The following is a 19,486-nucleotide window of genomic DNA, read 5'->3' as shown; positions in this document are numbered from 1 at the left end:
GCACCCAGTTCCTATTACGATGCCTTTTCTCAGAGCCGGTTCTTAGTAAAGGTGGGCTGCTTTTGGTTAAGTGACCACACCTGCTCCCTGGGCATCCCTACACCAAATTCTGTCCACTCCTTCCTTCTCCAGCTCATTCTTCCCAACCTCACCAACTTCTCCTCCCTCTCTTTTTAATTTATTTTGCTGTGCTGGGGATCAAACCCAGGGTGTCAAGAATGCTAGGCAGGCCCTCTACCACGGAGCTGCCCTCCAGCCCCAGCTTCCCTTTCTAAGGCCAAACAGCTAACTGCACCCTGGGGACATGCAAGGTCCAGGAGGTTGGGCTGTCCTGTTGCTCTAGAATCTGCTTCCAGAAGCTTCAGCTCATTCTCTGCAGCTTGTTCACTGGCTCGTGGGCCTTGGTTCGTAGGACCACAGAACCGGAGGCATCGTGAGAATCATTGGGAACTGAACTGTGGAGAGAGGGCCTGGCCTGGTCAGGGTCACACAGTGGCTTATTGCTGGCAATGCTGAGATGAGACCGTAGGTCTCTCAGGTTCTGGTACTCCACCCCAGAAAGCATGTGACCCCCTCCCCGCAGCCCCACTCTCTGACCAAGAAATAGTGACGGTGATGCCCAACCACCCAGTTTTGCAAAAGCCTCAAAGCAGAAGGATCAGTTTTCACCATGTGAGAAGCAGCTCTGGAACATTTGACTTTGACACATGTGTCTGATCCAAAGCTCTGCAGCCCCTGATCAGGGTAGGCTATGCAGCGGGGGGAGAGGTCTGCTCCAGCACCCACCACTTCTTCTACCACGTGGAAAAGCTGTTTGGAATCATAGAATCCAAGAAATGATGAGTCATAGGCACCAGATCCTAGAAATAATGATCTTAGAAATGAGGCTTCTCCAAATTCTTTCTGCCTTGGCTGCCAGGACACTCGATCTCCTCCTGTCCCCACTTGTGTTCCATTTGCTCCCACAGCCTCCAGCATGGCTGTGCACCAAGGCTGGTCCTGAGCCTCTGTGGCCAGCACACAGGGTGTTTCTCCTGGGTGATTCCAGCTCCTCCCAGGGCTTCAGACCCCAACTCCACTGAAGACTCTGTGTCCCATGTATGCATTCAGCAGACACCTAGTACCTGCTCTGTGCTGTTCCAGGCTCCATGAAAGAGCAGGGAACAGATTTGTAGAGATCTGGCTACAAGGGGCATATAACTGTTTATTCCAGTGGGGGCCACAGAAGAAGAAATAAAGAAGTTCATGGATGTGATAGTGTCTGTAGTCATGAAGGCTGTGACGAAAAGCAAAGAGAAGGGAGGGAGAGAGAGAATGGGGTGGGGAAGGGACCATGAGGACCTTCTGAAGGTGATACTGAGCAGAGACATCCACCGAGTGAGGGAAGGGGCCATGTGCTCCCCCATCAAGGCCATTCAGAGAGGCACCAATGTCACCAAGACAGGAGCACACTTGACATGGAGGAACAGCCGAGGCCAGTGTGGCCAGGGTCAGGGGAAGGAAGGGAGAGTTGCCTCTCCCACTCTGAGTCTGGGCTTGGCCATGTGATTTTCTCTGGCCAAGAGGATGCTCATAGACTTGCCAAAAGCAGAGGCTTGAAAACATACTCACAAGCTTCTATTTCCTCTCTTTCTCCTCTACCTTCAGCATAAAAGGATGCCCAGACAAGCTCTCTCCTGGAATCCTGTTGCCACCCTGAATGAAGCTGGACTGGCCTGCCAGAGTAAAGACCACACGCAGCCCTGCTGAGCCATGTCAGCCAAGCCATCCATTCCACAGTGGGGCCATCGGCCTCCTGCAAGCCATGACTGGGCTCAGTCAAATCAGCAGATCCTCCCAGCTGACTGTAGACTCCTGGTGGTCGTTTCAAACACAAAACTCTTAGGTAGTTTGTTACACAGCAGTAACTGACTGACACAGGGAGTGAGAGTTTTTTTAAAGAGGGGGAGAGAAGCTGTGCTAGGCATGTATCCCCATGGGGGATGAGAGGAAGCTTCTCCCTAAACTGAAGCCAGGAGAACATGAGCCAGAGATCTTGGCTCATGTTCCCCAGGGTTTGAGGAATGTAGGGGCTGGTGCCTGACTCATGTCCAAAGGCCCTGGGAAAGACCTGCACTTCTAACAAGAATATGTATTCTTTCCCATGGGCCAGTCACAGAAGGGACTCTGCCCAAGAGCATCACCTAGAGGGGTGAGTTGACCACAGCAGAGGGATTAAGCAGAGATCAGGCCTGAGGAGGGTGCTTGAAGCAGACAGATGGAAGAGATATAAAGATGTAGATCAAATGAACCCACAAAAATATCCCTGAAGAATCTCAACCAGGGAGCCCCACTGCAGCTTACTCATCCCTGTAAGGGAGGATCTTGCAGTGTCCCCAGCCTCCCCTCTCTCCTTGCTGCTCCAACCCCAGTGCTGGCAGCAGAGGAGCAGACAGAAGAAGAGAAACACCGACGATCCTCTTCCCACTGCAGCTTTCTGAGCTTGATCAGATCCTCAAGGCTAGGACAGGATTAGTTTTAAATTGAATGAATCTGGAGTTTTTATATTAGACAGGCCGAGACTCCTTATATCCTAAATTGGCTGGAAAATGAGAGGGACAAGGAGGACTCCACAGGGCAAGTTTAACGGGGTAGCAGGTCAAGTCCACCAGGCCATTCCCAGGTGTGAGTGCTTCTGCAGGCACCATCTAGTCCCTCGTCCACACTCACATGGTCCTGGGAAAGACACCATCAGGGCCACCTACTGCCTCTACCCTGGTACTTTCCAAACCTCCATCTCAAGCTCACTCTCTCCCACAAGATTGAGATCCATTGAAACCACCAGCTGGCATCTACCCTGGGAGGTCTGTCCCTGCACTGGCACCTCCTGTGTCTTGGTGACCACACTGCTGTCCACTTGTATTATCAGGCCAGAAACATGCATGTCAGTGCCATGCATGTTTCTCCTTCCCCCTGCTGATGCTACCCCCTGAGCTGCTGCACAGTCCCCATCCCATCCCCTACACCACGGCCGCCAGTCCCTGGATCTACCTTCTCCTCCCACCCTACCCCTGCTCCCACCCAGAGCCACTCTCACAGCCAAAGCCTTCTGAATTGGATCATGCCACTCCTCTACTTAAAACCTATTTCCTGGGGCCCTTACGGGCCTCCACCCAATTGCCCAGCAACACCTTCCATGTCTCTCCTCACACAAATGCTGCAGTCAGGCTGGATGGCTGCGGGCCCTCCCTCCCACACCATTCCCTCCCATCTCTGGACCTGCATCCATCACTGCCCTCCACCCACCTCCCTGCCCTCCACCACCTCCCCATCCCCTTCTTTAGACTTCTTTTTGCTCCTGCCCCATCACAGCACCCATCCCTGATATAGTCTTTACCTATTTCTGTATCTTTCTCTCCTAGAAGGCAGGGTGAGGGACAGGAGAGGGGCTGCCTGCAGGGAGTCTGTGGGGAGGTGTCCCTTGTGGCTCTATGGCTGAGTCTGCAGTACTTTCCTGGGGACAAGGGCTCAGGTCCATGGCACATGGTCAGCAGAGCTGATGCAGGACCACAATGGCGGCCAAGAGCACCATCCTGGGAGTTAGGCCTGGATGGAATCCTGGTCCTACAATCTACCTGCTAGATACCCCTGGAAAAGTCACACCACTTCTTGGAGCTGCATGTCTTCATCTGTGAAAAGGGGACCTTTTCTTTGTTAGAAAAGAGGAGGAAACCCATCCCTTCAGGCCTCCAACCTCATAGGTTAGGTGCTCACAGCTGCTTATGGAATCACAAGGGCTCACTGACCCTGCTCTGACCAAACAGCAGGCATGGGAGCAGGCCTGTCTTGCCCTCCTGCTTCTGGACTGATGGGGCAGGTAGCAGCAAGAGCTCAGATGGAAACCCTGGGCTGGGGGACAGGACATGCTCCTCATTGACTTCAGGGTCCCAGGAGCTCAGGGCTTCAGCAGGACCTCCATGCCTACTTCTTGTTACCACACATAATAGAGCAGCTCCCAGTAGCCCCCCAGCATCTACCCTATCCTGCCCTGTGGAGGCCATGCAGGGCACCCCTGGCCAGGTGTGCACTCCTAAGCAGGGCATCAGTAGCAGGTTACCGGATGAGGTCCAGCAGGGCGTCCGCTGAGCTCATGACAGGCTTGCCACTCTGCTCTGTTATCTCCTTCTGGGCTGCACCACCTGGGTGGATGATGGAGACCATGATGATGCCCACGATAACGGCCAAGAAGGTGGTCCATAGGTAGTATGCCACGGTGAGGATGCCCAGGCGGCTAGAGGTCTTGGCATCCAAGGAGGCAAGGCCAGACATCAAGCTGGGAGGAAGAGATAGGTCAGGTCTATGGGGGGCACACACCCCCTGGCAGGCACTCGGGTGTGACCACCCTAGCCCCCTCCTGGCTGTGCTCAGCCCTCTGCTCCCAACCACCCGCATGCTCCAGGGAACCCTCTTCTCAGTAATACAGTCCTGTGGCTCCTGCTAATTCTCTTTCCATTCTGCTCTCCTCTTGACACCCAGGGTCACCAGCCTAGCTGTTCACACCTTTGCCGGTGCTGTTCCCTCGGTGTGGTACCCTTCTTCTCAGAAGCTTCTCTGGCCTAACTCCTACCCACCAGGCTCAGTGTCATCTCTTCAGCAAAGTCTTTTTAGACTGCCTCTCTTCCACAGTTAGGAGCCCATTCTGGGGCTCTCCCAACCCCCCAGCCTCCTCTATCACGACCCTGGTTATCACCGTCTGTTGACCTGTCTCTGTCTCTGGATTGAGTGATATGAGAGGGACAGGTCTGATTATCTGTGAGACCCCAGTCCCCAGCACTAGCAAAGTCTCAGCTTTGCTGAGTGAATCAATGAGTGAGAAGCCAGAAGTCGGTGACCTGGGCCTAGCTAGAGTCCTGCCGACGTGTTACGTGACCTCTGGCAAGCAAGTCATCCTTCCATGTTGGGGCTTCAGGAGTCCCATCTCCAAAATGAGAACAAGAGTGGTCCCCCTCTCAGAGAGGAGCCAGTCTGGGCCATCGTGGGTTGGTGCCTAGACCAGATCTCCCTCATAGGAGGCTGTGTGGAGGGCGCTTGCGGATCGCTCGCCGCTCAGTTCTTCCCCATTGCTGGCCACCCCCATCTGACCCCTCTGTCCACTAGTGCAGGTCAGACCCAGAGAGTCTGTGGCTGGTGCAGGGGTGTGGAGAGGGTGGGGAGGAGGAGGGGCAGAGATTAATTAAGGAAATGCTTGTGCTTTGTTTTGCTGCCAAAAGGATTTTTTCCCCAAAACCCTTTCATTCTCTCAGATAAAGGAAATATTTGTCCGGTTTTAATCATGTAAACAAGAGCAGATAATCCCTCCCCATCCATCCACCCTCTTCTTATCAGACTACATGCAGCAGCATCCAGTGCCAGGCCAAGGCTAGGACAACAGGCCCATTCCCTGGCCCGAGCCCTGCTGTCCTGCTCACTGCCACATGGCTGGCCTGCCATATGAAGACACAGGGCGTGTGCATGGACTAATATGTGACAACAATCCCACCATTATGTACAACTAGAATGCACCAGTACAAAATGTGGAGAAAAAGAAGTAGTTGTTATTAGTTTTCTTAACATAATTATAAGATCTTTCTAGGCTATTCTTAGCAGTCAATAAACTGTCTAAATGTTCAAACAAGAATAAACTGGAAAAGTTTTTTTGGGGGGAAACAAAAGAGGCAAGGGTCCCTCCTCCTGGAAGCCTTTCCTGATCACCCTGCTGAAAGGAACCCCTTATCTGAGCTCCCACAGTCCCCACCTCACTGAATTACTGACTGTTTTCTAGAAGCACCTTCCAGGCCAGGTTGGTATCCGCTGAGTCCACCCAGAGCCAGCCCCAGCCTGGTCCAGTAACTTGTTGCTTAATGAATGAGTGATTGAATGAATGAGTCAATGTTTAGAATTGCTGTCATCTTCCTTTGCCAGGATGCCATATGTTAGTGATGGGCTTAGGGTGGGGCTCAGACATAAATCCTGAAGGGCTCATAATGGGATTGTGTAGCTGGAGGAGCCGGGCTGCTGTAATCATTATCCAAGAGATTACCCCAGGCCAGAGCCAGCACATTGACCTCAAACCAAGCAGTCCTCTCTCCCAACAGAATACCACAGTCCAGTCCAACCACCTCAGTTTTCAGGGAAGCTGTGGCCTTGAGAGAAGGATCAGACCAACTGGATCAGAACTCGAGCCCCAACTCCATACCTGTCTTTTAAAAATTTGTGCCCACTCTGTGTCGTGCCCTGTGCCCACAGAGAGAAGTCAGCACCCGTTCCTGACTTTAGAGAGCTTCTACTCCTGCAGTGAGTAGGGATGGAGACAAAAATCTGGGACAGAAGGGGACGTGAAATAACCACAGGACAAGGTGGATACATCAGTATGGCAAGGAAAGAGACAAGAAGGACTATCTATCTCTCTAGGGGATGAGGGTTAACTCTAGCTAGGGCTTCTTGGAGGAGGTTCTTAGAAGATAAGGAAGAGTTGGAGGTGGGGCAGATGTGCCAGGGAAGGGGATAACAGAAGGTAACGGGGAGGCTGAAAGTGTGGGGCCACTGTGCTGTTCAGTGTGGACAGAGTTCAGGTCATATTTGAAGTATGGTGATGGGACAGAAAAGACCAACTGAATGCAGGAGTGGGTGGCCTTGAATGTCAGACAGGGGGCACTGAGAGCCACCAAGGTGGTGCACATAGTGGGGAGCAAGGGCCTGGAAGCACTTCAGCATAATTCATCTAGCAGAATTTGCTGGATGTTTGAGGAGGAGAACTAAACACTCCTTACATTTGAGAATATCAGAGGAAAGTGTACCTGGAGGGTACCGGAATGGTCCCTTTAAGTTAAGGGCAAAGACCTTGTGTCTTAGATCAAAAGGTACAGCAAGTCCGTGTGCCAGAGTTCTAAGCAGCCTTTACAAAGGATGGTATCACTGAGAAGATGCTCCTAATCTAATGCAATGGAGAAAAGCAATTTACCAACTTGTTATAGCCCTGCAGGAAGCCCTAGAGGTAAGTGAGCCCTCTCCAACTTACTGGGCAGAATGTAGACAGACATGATTGAGGGATTGTGCGGTAGAGGGGTACAGATAAAATCCAGATTTCAGAAAGGGGTAAAGAGCCCTGAAGGAAAAAAACAGCCCTACACAGGGATGGTGCCAGCTCAGGGACAAGCAGCTATGGGAGGCAGGAATTACAGGCTCTGGACAGAACAGGACCTCCACCCCCAGCCCTGTGGGTCCCTCATTCCTCTATAAAGGAGAGAGAGGGCTGCTGCAGAAAATGGAAGGAATTCCATTTCCTGGGACCCAAGCAGTTCTTCTCTGGAACCTTCCTCCCTCCACCCCCAAAGGGGAAGGGCTTTCCTACTGCCTGAAGGGAGGGGGAGCAGAAATGGGACCAGGGGAGTGGGAGCTGCTGGCAAGAGCTGACCCAGAGGCTGCTCCCCAGGCAGGTGCAGGTGGTGCCAGGGTGGCCGCAGGCAATGGCAGCAGCCAAGAGCAGGGGGAAGTACTAGGGGGGGCACTGATCCCAATGTGTGACCCATGCCATTCCTGGAAATCACAGTAACAAGAAAGGAGGTGGAAAATTCTGCAGTGTGTCCTTTAGGAGGCTCTTTCCAGAGCAGGGCTCCTCAAGGTCCAAGAGTTATCTGTTAAAGTGAGTTTTCTGAGAAATCTACAAGCTGGGACACAGTGGTGGTTGGGGGCGCTTTAGGCCATATGGACATGGTATGTATGTATACACACAAACTCTAGAAAGAAAAATTAATAGTAATTTTCTTTGGGTGGTGGGCTCACAGGTAATTTGTATTTTGTTTTTCATTTTTGTCCATGTTTTCTAGAATCTCTAGAATGAGCATCTTTTATGTGCTACAGAACACATGAGCACCTGGCAGAGGCATAAACCACAATTTGCTTTAAGATTTGCTGTTCCTCTAGCCCTGATCATCTAATCTACCTCATTCAATCCTTAAATAACTTGCTAAATCAGTGCTGCCCTATAGAGTCATAAAGCCAGCCAAAGTAGTCATTTAAAATGTTCCAGCCAGCCAAAGTAGTCATTTAAAATGTTCTAATAGTCACATTGAAAAAATAAAAAGGAACAGGTAAAATGCATTTTTTTTGCAAAATTAATTTTAATAATACTTGAACTGAAATATTCCCTCTTCAAAGCATAGTCCATGTAAAATTTTTACATTGCTCATGTTTTATATTTTAATTAAAATAAATTTTTAAAAATTTAGGATTTAGCTCCTTGATTGCACTCACAGCGTTTCAATTGCTCATTAGCTGCTTCTGCCTAGTGTCTGTTGTAGTGGGCGCCCAGGTCTGAGTGAGTCACAGATAAGGAAAACAGAGCTCTGGAAGGTGAAGGCAAATGGACCAGACTAGTAAGTTCTAGAGTCAAAACCGGAACAGGGATTTCAGATTCAGAACCCTTGGAGGTTTCCTATCTTCCACAAGGCTTCTTGGCGGTACAGACCTGGTTTAACACCCCCACCCCCATGTTCTGGTTTGGACTGACCATGACTGTAATGTGATCCAACCTTTTTAGTTCAATTATCAGAGTTCTTGATTTGCCCATGGCTGTGGCCCCAGTGTTTGTGGTAGGGAGCTCCCCATATTGGGAGATATCCATGTGGAGCCTAGATGACCACCTCGGTATGCTAAACCCAGATAGAGTGGGAGGTCCCATAAAGAGGACCTCAAATGTTCCTCCTGGCTCTGTGATTTATGGTGGGAGTGGGGAACAATAGGTAACCTTTTTTTTATCCTACTCTAATCTTGGTGGGTGCTCCTGGGAGCCCTCAAGGCCCATGAGGGTCCCAGAGAAGAGCTCCAGGAGCCTAGAGGCCTGCAACTGCCTCCTAAGCCATCTGGCCACCACTCAGAGCCCAGGGATTGGGGATCAAGAGATTGTGGTAATGAGAGGCACCGACTTGCAGAGGCAGTAGGGAGCTGGCCAGGCTCCCAGGGCCCCGCCCGCCCGATACAATCTGGTAATTGTTCCACTTGCAGGGGCTGGGGGAAGGGAGGCAGCCGCTGGGGCTCCTGGTAAAGAGAGAAAAAGGCTGCTTACTGGCCTCACCTGGTTCTTACACCAACCCCCAGGTGGGAATTATGACCCCCTCTTACACCAGGTAGCTCTGGGCAGCTCAGCCATCTGCCTGAGGGCTGGTTACCGAGCAGTGCTGCCCCTATGTCCCCAGCCCAGACATTTCCATGGGCCTTTTTCAAGGTCAGTGTAGACATCACTTTTTCGGGGAGGCCTTCCCTGACTGCCACCATCTTGGTCAGGCACCCTATGCTTCCTGTTTGTCTCAGGAAGCTCTTTCCTACCTGTCCTCTCCTGCTGCTCACCTCTCCGGATGCAGCACCTCTTTTCCCTGAAGGCCTGCCTGACCCAGGCTAGGCTAGAAAGCTCCTGGGCATGTCTTACTAGCCAGAGCCCTTGGGCAAGTTCCAGAGCCTCTGCCTACCTCTGTTCCCAGTGGAGGATTAATGGCTGGTTTGTCATGAGAGCCAATCCTGGTTTAGAATAGTAAACACACAATATATTTCAATTGTTTGTGCTCCTGTGTTGTCAATGTCCTCTGACCGCCTGGCCCATAGATTGGGAGCTCCTCAGTACAGGGTTGGATCTAGTTCAATTTTAGGGCCTCAGAATCCCAGACCCTGGCATAGGCAGGCCTGGGGGCAGGTGTGTGATAGATGTGATGTTAAACCAGGGGACGTTTGGGATCAGAGGATACCTTGTGAGCTCTGGTGACTGTGAGCATCCATTGTAGCTTCCCTAAGAACAGTCATCTGAACCAGCTTTGGTCCCCTGGCCAAGTTTAGAGAGTGCCCTGGCACTGAGTCTGTGTGATATTGAGGGAGTTGGCCCCAGGACTTCCAGAAACAGATGGTGAGTTGGTAAAGGGACAGAAGTTGAATGACTATTGCAGACAGTAGACATGGCCTCTAGAGGAAGGCTCTACTTTCAGACCTCTTCTTTCTGGTCATTTTTATCAATGGCTTGGCCAAGGCTGCTGACAGCATGTGGATCAGATTTATAGAGCACAGGAAGCTGGGAGGAGCCGCTCATGTGTCAGATGAGGGACCCCAGCAGGCTGGGACCACGGGCCAATTCTGACACGATGCAACTGAACACAGACATGCTGGGCTGGACTCGGCTTCAACAGCCTGGAGAATACAAACTCTGTGGGGGAGAGGGAGCCTGAGCCACAATAGCAGCACATGAAGAGGAGACAGTGGGGTTTTGTTGGTTGCCAGCCTGGTGAGTCACCTGGCATATGGAGCCACCAAAGGGCTGATGGACCCTCAGCCTGTGGGGCCAGAAGCCTGGGGACTCATAAAGGATGCCATGGGTCTGCTCTAAGACTGAGACCCTCTACCAAAGAGACCAGGGAGGGGGCTGTGTCCCACAGAGGGTGGCTGTGGTAGGCAGCAGATGACAGAGACATAGACCTGGGGGAGCTGCTGGGGACAGCACCCCGGAACCCAGAGCACAGTAGACTGGGGACACCGGGAATGATGGGGAAGCCTTGGGGACCTTGGCTTGGCACCAGGAGTGACTATCCAGCAGAGTTGTCCTGCCCTGGAAGGAGCTGCTTTGAGAAGGAGTGAAGTTCCAGTCACTGGAGGTATGCAAATAACTTGCTAAAGCCACAGTGAGAACACAGGTACCCTGGTCTGCCAGCACAGCCAGTCCCAACATCTTGCCTCTGGGAGACCTGAGGGACAGGGAGGAGCCTGAGCCCTTGGACCAGACCCATGGCTTCTGACCTCAGCTGGCCTAGTCACAGAGGCCTTCCCACACTGGCCCCTGGGACACTGCTGCAGACTCCACCCCACAGAGAAGGAGGCATCTGGGGCGGGGGAGGGTGTCTCTGGATGAGAAGGGTCCCTTCAGCCCTTCCAAGCATCTTGGGTTACTTTTTTGCTTTGAGCAGATGACAGGCCCGGCAGCTGACGGCAAGTGCCATGTTAGCACGGAGGACTTACACTTCCCAGATGGCTCTGCCACACCCCGCCCCCAAGCCAAATCCTTCAAAGACCTGAGGCAGGATGCCCTGACTCCAGCTTGCTAAAATTTGGGCTTCCCGGACCTGGCACACCCTCCTGAAGGCAGAAATTTCTCTACAACCTCTGCATATACACCTCAGAGGACAAAGACCCAGCACCTCCAGAGTCAGCCCTGCCATTGCGGGCTGATTTGGCTTCCTAAAAAGCCCTCTGGTGCCAGGATGACATCCACCTCCCGTGAGGAGAGCGCCCCCCACTGGGCCCAGCAGCCCTCTGCAGCCACACAGGCCACACCTCTCCAGCTCCACTGTGATTCCAGGGAGCAAAGTTGGCTCCCAGTGGGCAGGGGGCACTGCTGCCCTGGCATCCTTGCTGCCCTCTGAAACTCCCTCCTTCCCAGGCCCCCAGGCCCCCAGAGGAAGCTCCACTGGGACTTGTGCAACTGACAAACTTGAACCTAATCACAAGCCACGGGGGCCACGGCTGCAGCCCTCACAGAGCTCATGTCTGACCACCATCATTCTCAGCTGCATCTTGCCGTGAAGGGTCAGGTCCAGTTCCACACTGTGTGAGCTGGCCTCCTACCCCTTTCTCTCTCATGTGGCAAAGAACATCAGGGCAGTGTCTCTAAGGATGACCACCACACTGTTGTCCACCATGCGCAGGGATTTCCTAGGCCCACCTGTCAGGTTGGTCACCACCAGGCCATGGACAGGGAAGCCACTCCCAAGGAAAGGGAAGGCCAGGCCCATGCACATAGGAACACAGCTCTCTGCCCTTCCCTTCACCAGCGGGGTGTCTAGTATCTGTCCCACCTGCTCAGGCAGGACCTGCATGAACGAGGTTCTCCCAGGGCAGTGGTTCTCCGTAGAAGGGCAGCAAGAGCTTTTTCAAAAACCCACTCATCTCCCCAGACCCTGGCACATGTTCCCATCCCACCCCTGATGAGCTTCTGCTCTGGGTGCCTTGGGGTCCCTTGAGATGGGTTTGTGGTCCTTGGGAGCTCCATCCAGGGGCTGGTGACACCTGCAGCTGGACAACACAAAGCTCTGGGTGGTAGCTGTAACTGAGAGAGACCAGAGCAGGGGCTGGCTCACCCGGGAACTGGGCCAGAGGTGAATGGATCTTCTGAGGAAGAGGAGGTCTCTAACTGGAAGAGAGAAGGGGCATAGGCATCTGGGACCATTGGAGATTTTCAGAGTCACCAGACTGAAGGTCTGACCCACCCACAGCCCACAGCTGGGCCATGTTTCCCTTTTGATGAGTAAGATTCTCAGCTGACTGGGCAAGAGGACCAAAGGCGGCTCCCTAGGGCTCCCATCAGAAGACTCCACAGAGCTCTGCTAGGAATGGCTGCCCATGACTTGAGAGCAGAGTTCAGAAGCACAGGCCATACCAGATTTGGCCCCCTGGCTGCCCACAGCTCCTGCCTCCCTTCCACCCCCAGCCTGTCCTGGGGAACCCAGGGCAGCTGCCCCTGCACCCTGGCTTCCAGACCAGACTTTAGAGGCTGCTTGGCCCAGGACCATCTCCAAGAAGTCAGAACGTGGGTGTTTGGGAGTTTTCTGCCAAACTAGAGTTCCTCAGCAAGGGGGAGAGGGAATGGGGGAGATTCTTTGGCCAAACATGATTTCCTGACTCTAAGACAAGTAAGTTTTAAAAGTCTACAAGAAATAGGAAGAAAAACAACACACATATACACACACACAGAGGAACACACATTCAGCCCACACACATGTACAGACACACACCACAGATTCCCACACAAACCCACATACAACACACTTGGATTTCTTTGCTGTGATGTGGAGCTTACAAAACACTGCCATGCTCGGTCTCAGTGAATCATAAACACATGGATTGAGTTTTGCTTGAATGATGCCTGGTTTAAGAAATTGAAGAATGAGGGGAGAGGAGGGTTTGGCAAAAAGCAAGTGGAGAATTGGAGGCTCTAGCTGGATCCAGATGCTGGTTTAGCCACCCCTGGTTCCTTGTGTGGCTCTTGTCTGCGGATGTGTGAAAACAAGGCTCAGTTGAATTCTAAAGGTTAGACAAAATCTCCAGCCCCAGAGGGGCCATAATGGGACACACACATGCATACATGCACACACACCACCTGCTAAGACCTGCCTTGTAAATTTGCAGATGATATTGTGTCTGTTTTATTGTAGAGGCTGAAAGTGTTGTGAATCACAGAACGCGAGGTAACTCCAGAGGCCGGGGGTGCAGTGGTACCCCAGCAGTCTCTCCAGCAGCACCCCAAGTGTCTAGTGAGGGGAAAAGGGCTTTGCAAATTCTGCTCTAGGCCTGAGCAGAAGAGTAAAATAGGATTCCCCAGGCAGAGGTGCCGTGTGGAAAGTCTTATGACATGTTGAATGAAAACCAAAAAAAGCAGGAGGCAGATTTATTTTTGTGGAAGTTAACAGTAAGGTAGTCTCCAAGAACTTAAAGGAGGAGAAAGTTATCGATATATGGGGAGAGGGTTAGGCTATAAATTAAAAGCAAAAGGAATTTAAGCAGTGGGAAGTGTCCTAATGGAAGGGACTGAGAAAAGAGGGTTGCTCGATCCCAAAGGCTGGACTTTTCTAGATGCAGAAGGTGTGATGATCATGGGATCGGTCAGAGAGGAGGTGCAGAGAACACAGCTGGGGGCAAACCACTTGGTGCCCATCTGAGCACGCCCATGGGAGAGCACCCCTGACTTAGGGACACGATGGCGCTGTGACACGTCCTATCCATCAGACTATTTGTTCCTTTGCCAGTGTCACGTGATAGAGAATTTTCTGAATTTTATCCAAGGTTTCTAAGCTCAGAAGTAGAGAGATAGCAAATCCTCCTATAGCCAATTTCATTTTGAGAAGAATCTCTGGAAGGGCAGGTGTGAGGTGAGAAGGCACACAGTGTCCAGGAGAAGAAAGACCCTTTTGTGGTTTGATGGCAGATCTGCAGAGTAATGGAAAGGTGCACCAATGTCCAGGAGACCCAGGGGCCCTGAGGGAAATCAGGTCAAGGCCCAATCCCTGCTTTCTGTGGTTTGAAGTTAGTGTTGTGGTGCACCACAACACCCAAGACCAAGGCCTGTGGGCATAAAAGGCCCTCAGAGTGAACCCACAGGATGGAAAGGAGGTTGGGTCTCAACTCCCAGGGAGCTAATCTCAGGGCATGTCTGGGGTGCTTTGATAAACAATGATGGAGCATGGGGGTGTGATCTAGGACCAAAGAGCGGGAGTCCCTGTGGTCTGAGCAGAGATGTGCATCTGAGAGGAGCTGTGTGCAGACTCCTGTCAGTCCTACAGGACCTGTGATCCACAGTAAACGCTGTGCATAAGGAACCAGAGCTGCAGGGTGGCAGGGCAGCCATTTTACTTCTCTTAGCTACTGAGCACTGGAAGGAAGCTTCCCTGAACAAAATAAGCTGACCTTGGCCGATGTGGTAGAAGCCTCAAGAACAAGACACTGGACTTCCTGTTTGTATGAGGAGTTGGACTGTACTAGACATACATAGTTTTCCAGTGTCAGTAACAAAGCAATAACCAAGCATAATTAAACTTGCCTTTGAAGATAGCTGGAGCTGCTGGTGACAGTCAGTAGGCATCGTGTCAGAGTGCCCTCCAGATGCTTATCCTCCCAGCCTTGGAATGGCTACTCTCTAATTAGATGACCACCAGATGAAGCAGTCAGCCTACATTCAGAGGCTACTAGCTAAAAATGTACTTCTCTCCAGAATCCCCAGGGAAGCTGGGAGCTGCTTGTACCTGGAGGGACATGTGGATGTAATTTAGGAGCACAGAGCTGAGTCCCCAAGAGACAGGCTGAGGACAAAGCAATCCCTCCCCTGCAGGTCCGCTCCATCTGGGCACCACCCTTTGAAGGAGTCTCCTGCCTCATTGAAATGATATTCTCTCTTTTTCAGAGCACCTGTAACTGAATTACCAGAAATACACATATGATGAGGTCAGGGCCTCAGACAAGAACAGAGCTGGCAAACCTGGAGTCACACTGGTTCCACAATTAAATAATGAAATTGTCCCACCAGCAAACAGATCTAACCAGACGGTTCCCATGTGGTGAGCCTACAGGGAGAATGCTCTGGCCAGAGGTTGTATGTATCTGTCCTCTTTGGCAAGTATATTGATCTCTGTGAATGAATAAATTAGCATTTGGTTTATTTGGTCATCTCTTGGCAGCATCAGAGAATTGGCTGACCAGCTCTGGGGACCAGGCAAGGTTGAGCCTCTGAACTAATCACCAAGGACACCCTGGATCTATGAACTTACTACTAAAAATGAGAGCAAACATTTAAAATAATAACAACAACAACAATAATACAAGTAGCAGAATTTGAATTGTGGAATGATGGTTTTTTTCCTCTGTTATCCAAAATGTTTGTAATTTGTTTATGTATTTTTTTAAAATGACAAACACATCTTTAAATGTACAAAAATAATCTTTAAAAGATGACTCCTCACCATGTCACAAAGGTTCAAATGTTGGACAGGAAACTTTCCTCTGCTCCAACTGAGCTCCTACTGCTCTTTATTCATTTAATAAACACTATTGGGTACCTCCTACTCCCTAGGCTAGATAATAAGGAATCCGATGAAAGAGATAAAGTGCATTTTTCAGAGTTCTTTCCACGGTAAGGGAGCTGTGCTTGTTCAAAAATTTCTTGATGAGCCACTTGGACTAGAAGCCAAGCAGCAGCAGCCCCCAACCCAGCCCTGTGCTCCAGGGACAGAGCATGAGTAGAAGTGATCCTGGAAGACAAAGGCAGGATTTCTGGCTTGTCTAGGGGCAAAATTAGAAGGAAGGTGAAGGGAGAGAAAGAAGTAGATATCCCATGAGGAGACCTCCAAGAGTCTGTGCCCAGTGTAGGCCTCTTCCTGAGCGCGGGCAGGTCTGTCACTTGCTTCTAATAGGCTATGATGGGATGTCACTCATATGATCATACTGTATAAGACTTGGTCTAAGAGAACTGGAGAGTGAGAGCCTCCCCAGCCCTGGGGAAGTGTGGGACCCTTGCTGCGAACTGCCTGTGAAGGGAGCCAGCAGTCAGGAACTGCAGGTGGCCTCTAGGAACCCGGAGTGACCTCCAGCTGGCAGCCATTAAGAAGCCACAAGGAAATGACTCTGCCTGCAACCTCAAGGAGTTTGGAAATGGGTTCTTCCATGGCAGGGCCACCAGATGAGAACAAAGGCCTGCCGACACCTTGGCTGAGATCCTGTGAGACACTGAAGTGAGGGCGTGGGCTTCCAAGCCACAAAAACTACATCCAGTCTGTGGTGGTTACATAGCAATAGATAACTGGGGGACAGTCAGGAGAAAGCCGACAGACTGTGATCTTTGTGAGTGAACCTTGTGAGGGAGCAATGTCCACATGACTGGGGAATGGAGAAACTGCTGGGTTATAGGAGTGTGAGGGCCAAAAGCAAGATACAGTGAGCACAGAGTTCATGGAAAAGGCGGAGGCTTTGGGGGACTGGCCTGGGCAGTAGGTGAGCACATCATGGTGAAATGGGAGAGAGGTTGTCCATACCTCTGCAAAAGGCCACCGGAGACATGGTGTATGTGACACAGGTGCTACATGCAGGTCTATATTGGTGTCGAGGGAGCACCACGTGGGGCTCAGTTGGGGGGACTTCCCAGGAGAGATGTCGGGTAAGCTCTAGTGGCCAAACCCCATAGAAGAAAGGGGCCACTCAAGGGGGCTGCCTGCTGAGAGCAGAAACAGAAGTGCAGGGTTTCATGAATCACCTGGGCCTTGGGGAAGCTTTAAATGATTAGTAGCATTTAAATAATCTGTAGCATTTGTAATGTCCTCAGAGGTATGCTGGGTCTTCGGGTACATCACTTTCTCATTTGGGAGAAATGTGTCTCTCCTATTTTACAGATGACACTGAGGCTCAGGTGGTCAGAGACTTGGTTAAGTGGGCACATCTAGTGATAAGAACAGAGCTCCTGTCCTGGACCTCCTGTAGGTCCTTGGCATCCTGCCTGTGCTGCTGGTCCCCTCCCTCACTGTGACTTACACAGCCACAGCTAGCAGGCATAGGTGGCATCCTGCAGGACAGTAGCATATCTGAGGGGCTCAGGCTACGGGCTGGATTAGAATAGATTCTAGAAAGAGGCCCCAGAGTTAGAAGATGCTGGGAACAGTGACTGAGCTGGGCTCCAACTCAGCCCTGTGAGTCCTGCCTCACTCCCCAGGGACCTCCCTTCCCTTCTCTGGAAGAAAGAATCTCTGTGATGGTCTCCCTACCAGATGGCAAGGTCCTCTAAGGCAGAACCATCTCTCCTGTCAACCTCACTGCTAATGCCACAGCTCTTTACATCTCATCATCTTTTTATATCTGCTGGTCATGCTGACCACCAAAAGGAGGTCATTGTGAAACCAAGATGGGGAGAACCTGATCCCCTCCCAGCACACACCACCCTACCATGCGGGATCATACCAACTGGGCCTGGCCCTTGGCAGGGCTACTTCTTGTCCAGCCAGAAGAGTGGTTACTCCAGATAGGAATGCTGTTTCATTTACTCAAATAGATGCCACTACCCCCAAAGGATGCCCGTACCTCATAATGAGATCCATCAACTATGACCACAGATTCATTTATGTAACAACATTGGGCACATCCAGGGTTATAAGTATTATCAGAGGTGGACACAGGCTGTCCTCAGTGGCTACCAACAAACAAGGAGCTGGGTGGGCGGATTTCACAGATAGGAACTTGAGCTAGTAAATCGGTCATGAGCACAGGGTGAGAACTAAATAGAAGACAGGGCATCGGAGGGAGGCAGGGGCTCAGCAGGAGTGACAGTGTGCAGACACAAAAGCTTAGAGACAATGAGGTGGCAGTCTATCTCCAGGGCTTGGTGTAGGGAGGAGGCAAAGGCTGTTATGAGATGAGATGGGAGCAGACATGGGTGCCAGTCTTTGAGCCCAGACTTGCCGCTTGTTGGAACCAGAAGCAAAGGAGCCTGAATCTGAACCCTCCCCACTGCCTGTGACCAATATACCCCCAAAGCCCCTGGTTTCTGGGGCGCAGTGTGGAGCTACTGGGGATGCAAGAGTAGCCGAACTTATGCTGGACTCTAGCTGCCCAGCCAGAGGACAGATCCCAAGACCATGGGTTTTTTTTTTTGTTTTTTTTTTTTACCTTATCAGTAACTTTATTTGCAAATGAATTAAGCAGGCCAATGACAAAGGAAAGCCAGAGGTTAAAGGAAAAAGGAAAAATACTGATAAACTTGTATGGGCATTCAAAAGATACATTTTAAAGTCAAAAAAGTTGAAAATGAAATGAGAGGAAATATAACCTCTAAAAGCATGAATAAAAGATTGCTATTGTAATTATAAGACAAATCAGTAAAAAATAATCATTTCTATAAATGATACAAGGAAAATGGACATCGACATATGAAAGAAGAAGTTTCTAACATAAGTGCCTCAGTAAAGACAGAGGGCGAGGGGAAAGATAATCACGGAGAAACAAACTAAATATTTAAAAAAAAAAAAAAGGATAAACATTCAAACATGGATGGAAGTTCAAACCATATATCAATAGTAACTCTGAATGTTAACGGCCTAAACTCTCCAATAAAGCGACATAGGCTGGTATCATGGATTAAAAAGACAAATCCAACAATATGCTGCCTCCAGGAGACACATCTGATTGGAAAAGACATACACAGGCTGAAGGTGAAAGGATGGGAAAAAATATACCACGCACACAGTTCTCGTAAGCAAGCAGGAGTGGCCATCCTCATATCGAATAAAATCGACTTCAAGACTAAGTTAATCAAAAGGGATAAAGAAGGTCATTATATACTGTTAAAAGGATCCATTCACCAACAAGACATAACAATTATCAATATTTATGCACCAAACAATGGTGCTGCGACATTCATAAAACAAACTCTCCTCAAGTTCAAGAATCAAATAGACCACAACACAATAATTATGGGTGACTTCAACACACCTCTTTCACCGTTGGACAGATCCTCCAAACAAAAATTGAATAAAGAAACTATAGAACTCAATATCACAATCAACAACCTAGACTTAACTGACATATATAGAATATATCAACCATCATCAAATGGATATACTTTTTTCTCAGCAGCACATGGATCCTTCTCAAAAATAGACCATGGGTTTTTTTTGTTGTTGTTGTTTGTTTGTTTTGTAATCATAATATTTGTGGGGCTTTAAAAACACAGCCCTACTCAGCCCCTTGGCAGTTCTGGTGCAGTAAGCCCTGGGTGAGGTCTGACACAAATTTGTCAAAGGGGCTCTGGAGATTTGTCTTTCCCTGAATGACAGCCACACCAGTGTGGGTATTCTTTAGGAGCAGGGACACCCAGCCCTGGGACAGCAAGAACAAAGCTAAGGAAACATTAGTGGATGCATGACGGGTTATAGATCCATTTGAGAACCAAGGAAGGAGGGTTCAG

General features: G+C 50.4%; 1 protein-coding gene across 1 annotated transcript in view; it reads right to left on the bottom strand.

The window, feature by feature from the left end:
• Positions 1 to 19,486, bottom strand: part of SLC1A7 (solute carrier family 1 member 7) — a 43,915-nt gene that overhangs the window by 14,381 nt on the left and 10,048 nt on the right. The window contains exon 3 of the mRNA XM_081308923.1: positions 4,097 to 4,312. Coding sequence (XP_081165049.1) covers positions 4,097 to 4,312 — 216 coding nt within the window. The remainder of the gene's footprint in view (positions 1 to 4,096; positions 4,313 to 19,486) is intronic.

This window comes from Spermophilus citellus, assembly GCF_964194105.1.
Source record: "Spermophilus citellus genome assembly, chromosome: 9".
NCBI lineage: Eukaryota > Metazoa > Chordata > Mammalia > Rodentia > Sciuridae > Spermophilus > Spermophilus citellus.
This window is presented reverse-complemented; position numbering and strand designations above follow the sequence as displayed.